General features: G+C 39.0%; 1 protein-coding gene across 1 annotated transcript in view; it reads left to right on the top strand.

Annotated features, from left to right (window-relative positions):
• The window catches only part of LOC124596333 (BMP-binding endothelial regulator protein), a 694738-nt gene that overhangs the window by 671832 nt on the left and 8874 nt on the right, over positions 1-14032 (top strand). The window contains exons 11-12 of the mRNA XM_047135436.1: positions 1611-1793; positions 11400-11650. Of these exons, the coding sequence (XP_046991392.1) occupies positions 1611-1793; positions 11400-11580 (364 nt within the window). The 3' untranslated portion in view covers positions 11581-11650. The remainder of the gene's footprint in view (positions 1-1610; positions 1794-11399; positions 11651-14032) is intronic.

Raw genomic sequence — 14032 nt, 5'->3', positions numbered from 1 at the left:
TAAGCACTGAAAAGAAAAAATTGTTTCTCTCACGAAGAAATCCTTCACCAACTATTATCTACTTGTAACAACTGTAAAGAAAGTTCTGTTTATCATATAATGCAATTACAAAATGTATGATGCAATCATGTTTGCACTTTAGTTTCTTAAACTCTTTGATGTCTCGTCCACTGTCTTTTGAGCAGATACTTCCAGGAAAACTCTTAAAAACCACAGGAAATGTGTAAATGATATAATTCCTTCCTTTTCTTACTTCCAACACACAGGGGTCCAGTCATAAAAGTCTAATAACAGTGTAATGTATATAGATTTCCAGTCACATATGTCTAATATCAGTATAATGTATATATGTGACATGAATGCCATCTGAAAAATGCACACTGAAACTATTATGCTGCATGTACTTAAAATGTATGGCTTCCATCCCTTCCCCCCCCAATACAAGCCCCACACACTGTTACATATCTTGCTACAGCAGCCTATTTGGTTATATAAGGGGTGATCAAAAAGTTTCCGCTCGAAGGCCATACCGTCCATAATCAGTATGTCAATCAGGCGTAACCACTGTGAGCATTGAGGCAATCATCCCATACACCAGGTTTGAGATACCTGTTTGGTAAAACACCATGTCCTGGTGTGTGAAAAAGTCCTTATCTGCTGCTACACATCCTTGTCCAACAGGAATCATTGACCTTTCAAGGCCTTTTTTAAGGAACCAAAGGCATGATAATTACGTGGGAAGAGATTAGGACTATAGGTCAGGTACGCAAGGGTCTCCTATTTGAGTTGGCATAACTTATTATCATGAAGCAGCAGCATTCCTTGTCACAGTTGTACTAGACGCTTCACCTTAACTGCATGCCATAATTTCTCCAGCACTGTGCAGTACCTTTTCCCAGTAACTGAGATACGAGGTCCATGAAACCATTGAGGAATGGGCCTCAGTAATAAAAAAAACAGGATGAGCATGACCTTTGCACCAGATGACTGGCTCTTGAACTTCTTGGGATGAAGGGATGATCGATGACACCACTGCATGATACTTGAGTATGTGGCATGCAGATGTAGAAATAAGTCAAGGTAACTGTTTCTCTATGCTTAAGTACTTCTCAAACTGTTCCTTTTTCACACACACACACACACACACACACACACACACACACACACACACACACACACACACACATGGATGGATATGTGTGTGTGTGCGAGTGTATACTCTTGCAGCACCATCAACATGAACACACCACTACACTTCAAATACTGTCATCAGTACTGAAAGAAACAGTTTCATTTAACACATCTGACACTCGGAAGTTGTCAAAACAGTATTAATGAGGATGGCTTGTATTAAGCTGTTCACAAGTTAGAGAAAACCAAGTCTGTCTGCAAAGCTTTTAGAATATCACTTATTTATTACACTGGGATCTGAATTGAAGGGGAAAGAGAGAGAGAGAGAGAGAGAGAGAGAGAGAGAGAGAGAGAGAGAAACTCTTATGCAGTATAAGAATTTTGTAACATTTAAAGAGCACTGTACATTTTTCGAGAATGATGTGACTGCTGTCCTTCACATCCTGACATTTACTGTATTTCTTTATTGCTTTAAACAGGTTTGGACTGTCATGGCGAGTTGGTGGAACAAAATCATGCACTCGCCCCCAGGAACAACTGAATAGGGAACCACAGTGCCAGAAACCTAAGGTGCATCAACGAAGTGTTCGTCAGTGTGCTCCACTCAAGGAGAAGCTCTTCAATGAGTGTCACAAGAAACTTAATCCCAACACATATTATCAGTGAGTCACATGTAACAAATGAAAATTAAAAATTTCTCATTACCTTTTAGTGCGCGCACACACACACACACACACACACACACACACACACACACACACACACACACACACACACACACATGGATGGATATGTGTGTGTGTGCGAGTGTATACCCGTTCTTTTTTCCCCTAAGGTAAGTCTTTCCGCTCCCGGGATTGGAATGACTCCTTACCCTCTCCCTTAAAACCCACTTCCTTTCGTCTTTCCCTCTCCTTCCCTCTTTCCTGATGAGGCAACAGTTTGTTGCGAAAGCTTGAATTTTGTGTGTATGTTTGCGTTTGTTTGTGTGTGTGTGAACTGATGTAGTTACTAGCTGTAGAACTTTTACTCATTTCACAAAATTGAATTTTCAGGCAGCCTTTGTCAAATGATTCACCTAAAGCACTCATCAGTAGTTCACAGAATTTGACTGCTACTTTTTTTGCAGTAAATTCCAATCAGGTAGTTCAATGTCTACACAATTTTGCAGTAAATTCCAATCAAATAGTTCAATGTCTACACAATTTATTCAATATGAGCACCAGAGATGTCGCCAATAAGCTGCAGCTGTAAAATGATGTGATCAACAGTTGTTCGCAGCAGTTCCGGTGGAATCTGAGCAAAGTGTTCCTGTATACTGGCTTTCAGATCAGGTAGAAACCAAACGTGTCCCTAGTAAATGCGTTCTTTTAGATATTCGTAGAGCCGAAAGTCACATGAATTCAGGTCAAGTGATCTTTCAGGCCAAGCAGCTGGAAAACCTATGGAGAAAACACGTTCAAGGAAGGCTACATTAGGCAGATCTTTCACTGGGCGAGCAACATGAGGTGTTGTCCCAGCTTGCATGAAAACAGTAGTTTCCACACAGTTCTGCTCTTCCAAAGCAGGAATCACATTCTTTATAAGGTGGTCTCGATAATGTGCAGACATCACGGTACACCTGACAGGATCTCTGGGTGCATTCTTTTCAAAGAAGACTGGACCAAGGATAAAGTTGCCTGTGAATCACACCACACAGTCACATACAGTGAGTGCAATGGTTCTTTGTGCAGAACATGAGGTTTATCAGTATCCTAAATTTCGCAGTTCTTTGTATCACTGCACCCTGTAGTGTAAAATGTTCCTTGCCTCTCCACAGAATATTGCCAGGCTAATTGTCATCAACTATGATCCATGCCAGAAACAAAGAGCACATTCAGAACATTTCTACAGATCATGAGATTTTAATTGCTGCACCATCTGAATCTTGTATGGATACCAGTGTAAAATAAACCACAATAACTTCCATACTGTTGACCGTGTGATGGCTAATTCTTCTGACACTGTTCAAGCATAAACAATACCCAGATAACATGCTGCATGGTCAGTTACAGCAATAGCAACCTCATCAATAACTTCCACCAGAATAGGACGCCTTCCTCTTCCAGATGCCACACTGGGCTAACCGGTGTGTCTGAATTTCATTGTTATCTTCTTTGAACCATTTAATGGCATTGGGTCTCTCCTCAGACCTTTCAATACTCTCTCAATGCAGCACTGTAAATTGCTGCCATTCACATAAAACAATTTCACTAACAGTGCACCTTCTCTCCTCTCAATAGCCACACTGTTCACTCATGTTATGGCTTGTCAAATGACAATATTGATGTCATACCAGTGCACAGCAGCAGATTTTCACCTGGTGGAACCTACTGGAACCAACAGTTTCTCCAGTGTAGATTGGTTCTGCATTGACACATTAGCATGTCTACCAAGTTTTCGTGCCATGCAATAATTACAGCCTAAACTGGACCTCGGTGTGTGTGGAAGGGGGGGGGGGGGGGGGGGGGGAGCAAGCACGCAGGCACACACATGCACAAGGTATTCAATATAGGATCTGTCCAAGAGCTAGCAAAGTTTCATGCTTTTATGTGTGTCTGCCAATTATTCAATGCTTCTGCTATTCAGTGAGTTGTTTCCTTCACTCCTACATTATTTATATCCAGTATATGCACTTCATAGATTATGAACGCTGTGCAGCACTACTGCAGCATAATTTTTGATTTCAGTCTTGTCTGGAAAAGTGGAAACTGAGTTGATACAATTTACATTGAGCAATGCCATATTCATATCGTTATCAGAAATAGAACGTGTGTTTATTGTTATTTTGTATGCTTTATCTCTGTCTCTTTTAATTTTGTGATGAATAGATCTTACGAAACATTGTATCAATATTCATCCCTAATATTTTCAACATGTTTTAACTGAAAGTGCCATACTTACCTTGGGAAAAAAATTTATCTATTTGAATATGCTATTGTCGCTAAATTTCGTCATTAAACTGAGTTGGACAATTGTCCTAATATCTTATATACTTCAGAAACAAGTGTGAGACTTTCACAGGCTGAAATAATCAACACAGTCATTCCCCCTATAAATGTAATTTTTACATGACTAACCCTTATAATTTTGTGTAGAGAGGGCATTAAGTGAAGCTATCTTGCAATAACTGGATTATTCTCTAGTTCTCATCTCACAATTTGTTAGAGATCTCTATTAAATGTAGGTTATTGCCTAGGCCACCTATAATGAAATGACGTTAAACCTAGTAATGTTACAAAAGCTACATATAAATAGTAGCAAGAGGATCTATGACTAAAGAACCAAGTCTTCAACAGCCCCATTAGGAAGATATAGGTCAATAGTGTTCTCAAACAGTGCAAAATCCAGAAAGTCATGTATGTGTGAGCTGTCTTTGTGTGAATATATATATATTAAAAAAGATGCTGTGACTTACCAAACGGGAAAGCGCTGGTAGATAGACACAATAAAAAACACACACACACACAAATATCAAGCTTTCGCAACCCACGGTTGCTTTGTCAGGTTAGAGGGAAGGAGAGGGAAAGACGAAAGGATGTGGGTTTTAAGGGAGAGGGTAAGGAGTCATTCCAATCCCGGGAGTGGAAAGACTTACCTTAGGGGGAAAAAGAGACAGGTACACACACACACACACACACACACACACACACACACACACACACATACATCCATTGGTATATGTGCGGATGGATATATGTGTGTGTGTGTGTGTGTGTGTGTGTGTGTGTTGTCCATTTCAGAAGAAGGCCTTGTGGTGGAAAGCTTACATATTTTGTAGTCTTTGTTGTACCTGTCTGCAACTCCGTATCTCTGCTATGTGGTGAGTAGCAATCCATCATTTGTTATATTGCCAATAGTAGTCTCAGTATCCGCAAAAAATAAATAGGAAAACGTAATTTCATGCACCAATCTGTTGCCCTGCATCACTGAAAAGTGATTTATTCATCTCCTTACATACAATTTTCCAAACATTTGATTTTATGTATAGGAGACATGTCAAGGATTACAACAAAAATATTTTTTAGAGAAATATAAAAATTTACATTGTTCTATATACAGGGTGTTTCAAAAATGACCGGTATATTTGAAACGGCAATAAAAACTAAACGAGCAGCGATAGAAATACACCGTTTGTTGCAATATGCTTGGGCCAACAGTACATTTTCAGGCGGACAAACTTTCGAAATTACAGTAGTTACAATTTTCAACAACAGATGGCGCTGCGGTCTGGGAAACTCTATAGTACGATATTTTCCACATATCCACCATGCGTAGCAATAATATGGCGTAGCCTCTGAATGAAATTACCCGAAACCTTTGACAACGTGTCTGGCGGAATGGCTTCACATGCAGATGAGATGTACTGCTTCAGCTGTTCAATTGTTTCTGGATTCTGGCGGTACACCTGGTCTTTCAAGTGTCCCCACAGAAAGAAGTCATGGGGGTTCATGTCTGGCGAATAGGGAGGCCAATCCACGCCGCCTCCTGTATGTTTCGGATAGCCCAAAGCAATCACACGATCATCGAAATATTCATTCAGGAAATTAAAGACGTCGGCCGTGCGATGTGGCCGGGCACCATCTTGCATAAACCACAAGGTGTTCGCAATGTCGTCTAAGGCAGTTTGTACCGCAACAAATTCACGAAGAATGTCCAGATAGCGTGATGCAGTAATCGTTTCGGATCTGAAACATGGGCCAATGATTCCTTTGGAAGAAATGGCGGCCCAGACCAGTACTTTTTGAGGATGCAGGGAGGATGGGACTGCAACATGGGGCTTTTTGGTTCCCCATATGCGCCAGTTCTGTTTATTGACGAAGCCATCCAGGTAAAAATAAGCTTCGTCAGTAAACCAAATGCTGCCCACATGCATATGCCGTCATCAATCCCGTGCACTATATCGTTAGCGAATGTCTCTCGTGCAGCAATGGTAGCGGCGCTGAGGGGTTGCCGCGTTTGAATTTTGTATGGATAGAGGTGTAAACTTTGGCGCATGAGACGATACATGGACGTTGGCGTCATTTGGACCGCAGCTGCAACACGGCGAACGGAAACCCGAGGCCGCTGTTGGATCATCTGCTGCACTAGCTGCGCGTTGCCCTCTGTGGTTGCCGTACACAGTCGCCCTACCTTTCCAGCACGTTCATCCGTCACGTTCCCAGTCCGTTGAAATTTTTCAAACAGATCCTTTATTGTATCGCTTTTCGGTCCTTTGGTTACATTAAACCTCCGTTGAAAACTTCGTCTTGTTGCAACAACACTGTGTTCTAGGCGGTGAAATTCCAACACCAGAAAAATCCTCTGTTCTAAGGAATAAACCATGTTGCCTACAGCACACTTGCACGTTGTGAACAGCACACGCTTACAGCAGAAAGACGACGTACAGAATGGCGCACCCACAGACTTCTATATCTTTCACATCACTTGCAGCCCCATCTGTTGTTGAAAATTGTAACTACTGTAATTTCGAAAGTTTGTCTGCCTGAAAATGTACTATTGTCCCAAGCATATTGCAACAAACGGTGTATTTCTATCGCTGCTCGTTTAGTTTTTATAGCCGTTTCAAATATACCGGTCATTTTTGAAACACCCTGTATGTTTCTGAGACACTGCTATACAAAGACGTACTATACTTTCCAATAATAAAATATGTAAATCTGTGATACAAACTGTGAAACTGTCCTCAAAGAATTCTTCAATAGAATAATAACATTTTTCCACCAGAAGAATAAAGAGCAATCTTTTAAGTGAACTAGGGTTCACCTTATATATATTACCATGTTCGATTCCAAGGGGATGGTTGTGCTCCACAACCATGATGTAACCCAGGACACAAAAGATGATCGGCATTGGTCATAATGTCTTTTGTCTTTTTGATTGCATATTTAGATCTCAACTGACAGTGCAGCTATAATCAGTGTGTTATAAGTAGACATGCAGACTGAAGTCGGACTAATGCTTGCATGTGCCTGAGGTAGGTTGGAATATGTGTCATTACAATTACACTCAGTCTACATGTCTACTTATAACGCACTAATTATAGCTGCACTGTCAGTTGAGATCTAGATCTGAAATGCAATCAAAAAGACAGATGACATTACAAATGATGCTGAATTTCTATCTGTCCTGGAAATATATTACTGCTTTTAATTTTATTGTAAATTTTTAACTGCATATACTCTGGTGTTTGACATCGAGCTTTGAACAGTGCATCAGAAGTTTAAAATTTTCTCTTTGACAAGTTCTGTACTTGTGGTAGAAATGTAAAATGTCTAGCATATGTTGATTTCTATGGAAGAACAACAACACTTCAAATATGTAAAGGAAGGGAATAGAGAGGATTTTTAATTTCTTTCTTTCTCTTTTTTTTCCATTGGTCAACAGGATACCCTTTGTTTGGCAACACACGTGATCCTAAATATTTGCTTTTGTATTACTAGGACCCGTGTGACATTTGCTGGATTGCCACATAAGGTTATGCCACAAAAAATAACTGACTCAAAGTAGCAGATTGTTCTGGTTCATATGTAAATGTTAACTGCATCCATGGTCCTGGAGGGCCCACTGGCACCATCTGATGTAATACTAGCACCCTTGTGACATTTGCCTGATTGCCACATAAGATTATGGCACAACAAATAACTGACTCAAAATAGCAGATCTTTCTGGTTCGTATGTAAATGTTAACTCCGTCCATGGTCCTGGAGGGCCCACTGGTACCATCTGATCACCATGTCATCCTCTGGCAATAGTATTACTGGATGCAGTGTGGATGGTCGTGGGTTGAAAACACCATTCTTCTGGCTGTTGTCAGTTTTTGTGACCTGGAGCCACTACTACTCCGTCAAGTAGGTCCTCAATTCACATTGTGAGGCTGATTGCACCCCGTTCCAGTCCTCCCATCAAGGAAAAACTCCTGGCAGTACTGGACAACGAACCTGGACTCTCTACACAGCAGTCAGCCGCATTGGCCATTCAGCTATGGAGGTGGACGTCTGACAAAACACACATTGCAAATACCCAGCTGTTCAGTTTATTTGTTTAGTAATCTAGGTATACTTTCCAATTTAAATTTTTATTCAGATTTAAGCCTAAGAACTTTACATGGGTTTTTTATTCCATTCTAATGATTCAAACTGCATCATTTCAGTTTTAGTTACATTTAGTTTTAGTCTGTTTTGATGGAACCAAGATTCAAGTTTTTATAAAGTATTTTTGACACTTTCTGGATTTCTTGCAGACATCTCATTTTCCGTTAGAACTGATGCACCATTAGTAAATAAAACTGAATGAACATCAATACCAAGTAGTAGGTCCTTTGTGTAGAAAAAGAACAGACACACCTTGTGGCACTTTTTGGAAAATTCTTTTCCAATTTGAAGAGTAATTGCTTGAATTTGAAGTTATAATTACTCTTTGTTTCCTCTCTGTTAAGTATATAAGAGTTGAACCGCTGTAAAGCAGTGTTGTTGATACCATATATCTATAATTTGTAGAGAAGAAGAGAGGTTTGCTGAATCAGAGAACATTATTGTGACCTTTCTACCCATATCTAATGTAGAGCACATTTTTTGAGTAAACTCATTGACAGCATTTACAGTGCTTTTTCCCTGCTGAAAACCACAGTTTTTTTTAATATGTCATTTATAGTAATAATTTTTGAACTTGTTTGCTGCAATCTTTTCAAACACTTTAGAGAAGACCAGCAGAAGAGAGATCGGATGGTAATTTATATATCTTCTGTCGATCCATTTTTGAATAATGGTTTTATCCTGTCACATTTCAATGCATTTGGAAAACATCCTTACTCAAAAGTTTGTTTTATAACAACTGATGGTGGTTGTGAAATAATATAATACATGGTCTTGATTACAGTTGTGAATGTTTCACACCACCCATGTTTCATCCCACACAGATGAGGTTTTGTTTTTTAAAGACATCATTTCATTTTCCACATCCCTTTAGATGATTTTCTCAAATTATTCAAAATATGTGTCCTGTATGTTCTCAGAGCTTATCACATTTATCTTGTCTTGATAGTCTTCCATATTTGCAACTGATCTCACTACATTTAAAAAGAATACATTGAAACAACTTGACAAATGAAAAGGGTTTACTATAATATCATTTCCAAATCTAATTTTCAGTATCTTTTGATTTTGGCTTCTAATTCTAACTGAACAACTGACCACAATGATTTTGTGTTTTTTTATGTTGGAGGTTGAATGTATTATTTGGAATTTTTTAGTTGCACAACAACTTTCTTCAACACAGCATTATAGCATTTAAACATAAATAACAAAACCAGGATTTCTCTTTGATTTTAACTCACTGTGGAGCTGTTTCTTTCTGGCACTAGCAGTTTTTATTTCTGGTATAATCCACTAAGTTTACTCCTTACTTTCTTTTGCTGAAAACTAGGTGGGGAAAGATTCATTAAATACATCTACAAACAAATCAATAACTTGTCATAGTTTATGGTGCTTGAACAACGGTGGTCTACGGGCTTGCTTACAATTCTTAAGATTATTGTGGAAAATACCCACATTACTTTTGCTGAAATTCCTTTTTATGTACATTTCTGGAGGCTTCAGTTTGCCTTCTTTTGGGAGCTCAATAAACAGAGCAGACTGATCCATAATACCTAGGTCTAAGCAGTACTTATTTGCATAAAAAATTAACTTGGAAATAGATTTCTGATTTAAATCACAAAATTTTGTGCTTTCAACTAACAAATTAAAGTCAAAGTCTGCTGTGATTGCCACTTTTTTCTTACCCTCTTTCTGAAGTTTCTCTAGGAAGCACTGAAATTTACCTAAGAAAACACTTGTTACAGCACTTCCAGGAACTATGCAGATTGCTATATCACTGTATTCAAATTACTTAACTCTACAGAACAACTCTAAAACACAACGTCGAAAAAGCTCTACAGATAGCTGTTCCAGTGTGGATATGCTTACAGCTTTGTTGTCATTCATCTACAGGTAACAACTGACCACAATGATTTTGTGTTTTTTTATGTTGGAGGTTGAATGTATTATTTGGAATTTTTTAGTTGCACAACAACTTTCTTCAACACAGCATTATAGCATTTAAACGTAAATAACAAAACCAGGATTTCTCTTTGATTTTAACTCACTGTGGAGCTGTTTCTTTCTGGCACTAGCAGTTTTTATTTCTGGTGTAATCCACTAAGTTTACTCCTTACTTTCTTTTGCTGAAAACTAGGTGGGGAAAGATTCATTAAATACATCTACAAACAAATCAATAACTTGTCATAGTTTATGGTGCTTGAACAACGGTGGTCTACGGGCTTGCTTACAATTCTTAAGATTATTGTGGAAAATACCCACATTACTTTTGCTGAAATTCCTTTTTATGTACATTTCTGGAGGCTTCAGTTTGCCTTCTTTTGGGAGCTCAATAAACAGAGCAGACTGATCCATAATACCTAGGTCTAAGCAGTACTTATTTGCATAAAAAATTAACTTGGAAATAGATTTCTGATTTAAATCACAAAATTTTGTGCTTTCAACTAACAAATTAAAGTCAAAGTCTGCTGTGATTGCCACTTTTTTCTTACCCTCTTTCTGAAGTTTCTCTAGGAAGCACTGAAATTTACCTAAGAAAACACTTGTTACAGCACTTCCAGGAACTATGCAGATTGCTATATCACTGTATTCAAATTACTTAACTCTACAGAACAACTCTAAAACACAATGTCGAAAAAGCTCTACAGATAGCTGTTCCAGTGTGGATATGCTTACAGCTTTGTTGTCATTCATCTACGGGTAACAGCACTCTGTACCAAAACTCCTTGTCAAGATAATGCTCAAGAGCTTAGTACACATAGATTTCCACTACTCTTCTTTGTGACTTAATTTCCTCTCACTGACATATTTCATTCCTTCCTGCTCGCTTTTTTGTCCTATTTTCATAAACTATTTCTTTCTTTTGGATTTCCTTTGCTGGTAGTGCAGGTATTTTCAGTGGCAAGATTTTCTCTAGCCAGTTACTCACTGGGTCCACCACAAAAGGCTAATTCATTTCCAGAACACAAGCTGACAGCACTGTCATCTCAAAGTGGTTACCTCACATAACAAAGCAGATTATCAGAAGTGTAAATGTACTGATCTATTGTAAGCCTTCCACTACCTCATGTCTTTTAAATATCATGATATCTGCTAGTTTGTTACCTATAGTGATTTGTGGCTGTATTTGTACAGGGCTTGCATAGTGGACATGTGTGAATGTCCAACTGGCCGATGTCACTGTGAATCTTTCATGGCTTACGCCCACGAGTGCCAGAGGCTAGGCGTACGTGTTCACAAATGGAGAAAAGCATCAAGGTGTCTCAGCTTCTGGGCATCACCTCGCAAGAGGCCTCCATTACGTAAGCTGCAATAGTCACTCATCTTCTCAGCACCCTCCTGCTGACAACAAATGGCACATCGCTGGACATCTGTCAGAAAGTCAGGTAAGAGATGTCATTTTCATGCACTGCAGTTTTTTACCCTAATTTCTTAAGCTGTAAGAAAGAATAATTATTTAACTTAAAGGACTGAGAAACTTATGTTGATCAGTCTGACTGAATCAGTTTTAAAAGCCACCAAACAAAACTGCTCTCTACATCAATGAGTGAGTTGCCTTTGCTTATTATACCTAAAGGTGACACAGTTACAACTTTACTCTCTGTTAAATTAGAATTAAATCCAGGAAACATCTGTTCTCAGAAACCATATATTGTTGTTGTTCTGGTCTTCAGTCCAAAGACTGTTTTGATGCAGCTCCTCACACTGAACTACCCTGTGTATATCTCACCATCTCTGCATAATTACCACAATCTACATCCATTTTAATCTACTTACTGCACTTGAGCCTTGGTCTGCATCCATAATCCCCCTCCCTCCTCCCCTTCGCTTCCCTCCATTGCCAAACTGATGGCCCCTCACAGCTCAGGATATATTCTGTCAACCAATCCCTTGTTTTAATGACACTGTGCCATAATTTATTTTTCTCAATCTACTCATCTAATCTCCCTGATGTCTCAACAAATGTCTTATCCTGTCCCTTCTACTTGTCATTGTTTTCCATATGCTCCTTTCTCGCCAATTCTGCGGAGACCATCTCCTTCTTTCTTATCAGCCCACCTAATTTTTGACATTCTTCTATAGCATCACTCTCAAATGCTTCAATAGTCTTCTCTTCTGTTTTTACCACAGTCCACAATTCATGACCATTCAATGCTGTGCTCCAAATGTACATTCTCAGAAATTTCTTCCTCAAATTAACGATACTAGTAGGCTTCTCTTGGCCAGGAATGCCTTTTTTGCCTGTGATAGTCTGCTTTTTATGTTATCCTTGCTTTGTCTGTCTTGGGTTATTTTGCTTCAAAGGTAGCAGAATTCCTTAACTTCATCTATTTTGTATCACTAATTATGATGATAACTTCCTCGCTGTTCTCACTTCTGCTACTTCTCATTACTTTTATCTTACTTCAGTTTGCTCTTAATCTATATTCTTTACTGTTAGACTATTCATTCAATTCAACATATCCTGCAATTCTTCTTCACTGATGACAGCAATGTCATCAGGATCTTACCACTGACGTCTTTTCACCCTGAATTTTAATCCCACTCTTGAACATTTATTTTATTTCACTCATTCCTTCTTTGATGTACAACCCTGAACAATAGGGGTAAAATCTGAATCCCTGTCTTATGCCATTTTTTGTCTGAGCTCTTTATTCTTTGTCTTCCAATCTTATTATTCCCTCTTGATTCTTGTACATATTGTATATTACCACCTTTCCCTATAGCTTACTCCCATTTTTCTCAAAATTTTAAACAACTTGTGCTGAAGTTGTTTTTACTTTTTTATATGCTGACAAGGAACTCCTTTAGGGTGAGGTCACAATAGGCCAATAACATTTACGGCATTCGAATGGTTCAAATGGCTCTGAGCACTATGGGACTTAACATCTGAGGTCATCAGTCCCCTAGAACTTAGAACTACTTAAACCTAACTAACCTAAGGACATCACACACATCGATGCTTGAGGCAGAATTCAAACCTGCGACCACAGCAGCTGCGCGGTTCTAGACTGAAGTGCCTAGAACCACTCGGCCACAGAGGCCGGGCGTTTATGGCATTCAGCACCCCACTTATTGCCTACCATGTTATCACAATGTTGGCTTCTAATGGTAACAGGGGCTGGGACTAGAGATATCCAATGGTGAGAACAGCATGAGGCTATGAAGCATACTTGAAGTGCTCAGTCAGTGTAACTCACAACAGAGCTAGAGTGGTAGTGGTGTTGTACAAAGCAGGGAAATGGCAACAATAAACAAAGCAACTGAGAAAAAAATGGCAGATGAAATATTAGTGATTATGGAGAATGAGCCAGTGGAATGTGTGGTGTTGCATGTGCTTGATTGTGCAGACAGTAAATATGTGGAGTACAATGAGGACGATATATGCTTAACAAGTGAAAGTGGCACTGAAGCAGGTGTCGAGCCGTGTAGTTCTCATCCTTGTCAGACAGGGACCACAAATCCTGTCTCCAGTGAAACGTAGTAAAGGACAATCGTTGTCCAAGAAGTGGGTGTAAACATACTTACACACATGGAATATCATCCACAGCATAGTATAAAAACAATTGCTGTATGAACAGATCTTGAATTAGTCTACAGCAATACTAGCATGTAGTGCATAAGAAAGACTACAGACCTTCAAGGGAGGACAAGGCATACTTGTTACAAAAACTGGTGTTTGCATGTTTCAATGATACCCGATGCAATTTACAGGATGTGCACAATAGTGACATATTAAGTTATGCACATGAAATTGAACATGGCAT

The sequence above is a fragment of the Schistocerca americana genome, chromosome 2 (assembly GCF_021461395.2).
Source record: "Schistocerca americana isolate TAMUIC-IGC-003095 chromosome 2, iqSchAmer2.1, whole genome shotgun sequence".
Classification (NCBI taxonomy): Eukaryota; Metazoa; Arthropoda; class Insecta; order Orthoptera; family Acrididae; genus Schistocerca; species Schistocerca americana.
The sequence above is the reverse complement of the archived record's forward strand: the minus strand, read 5'-3'. Positions and strand labels throughout refer to the sequence as shown.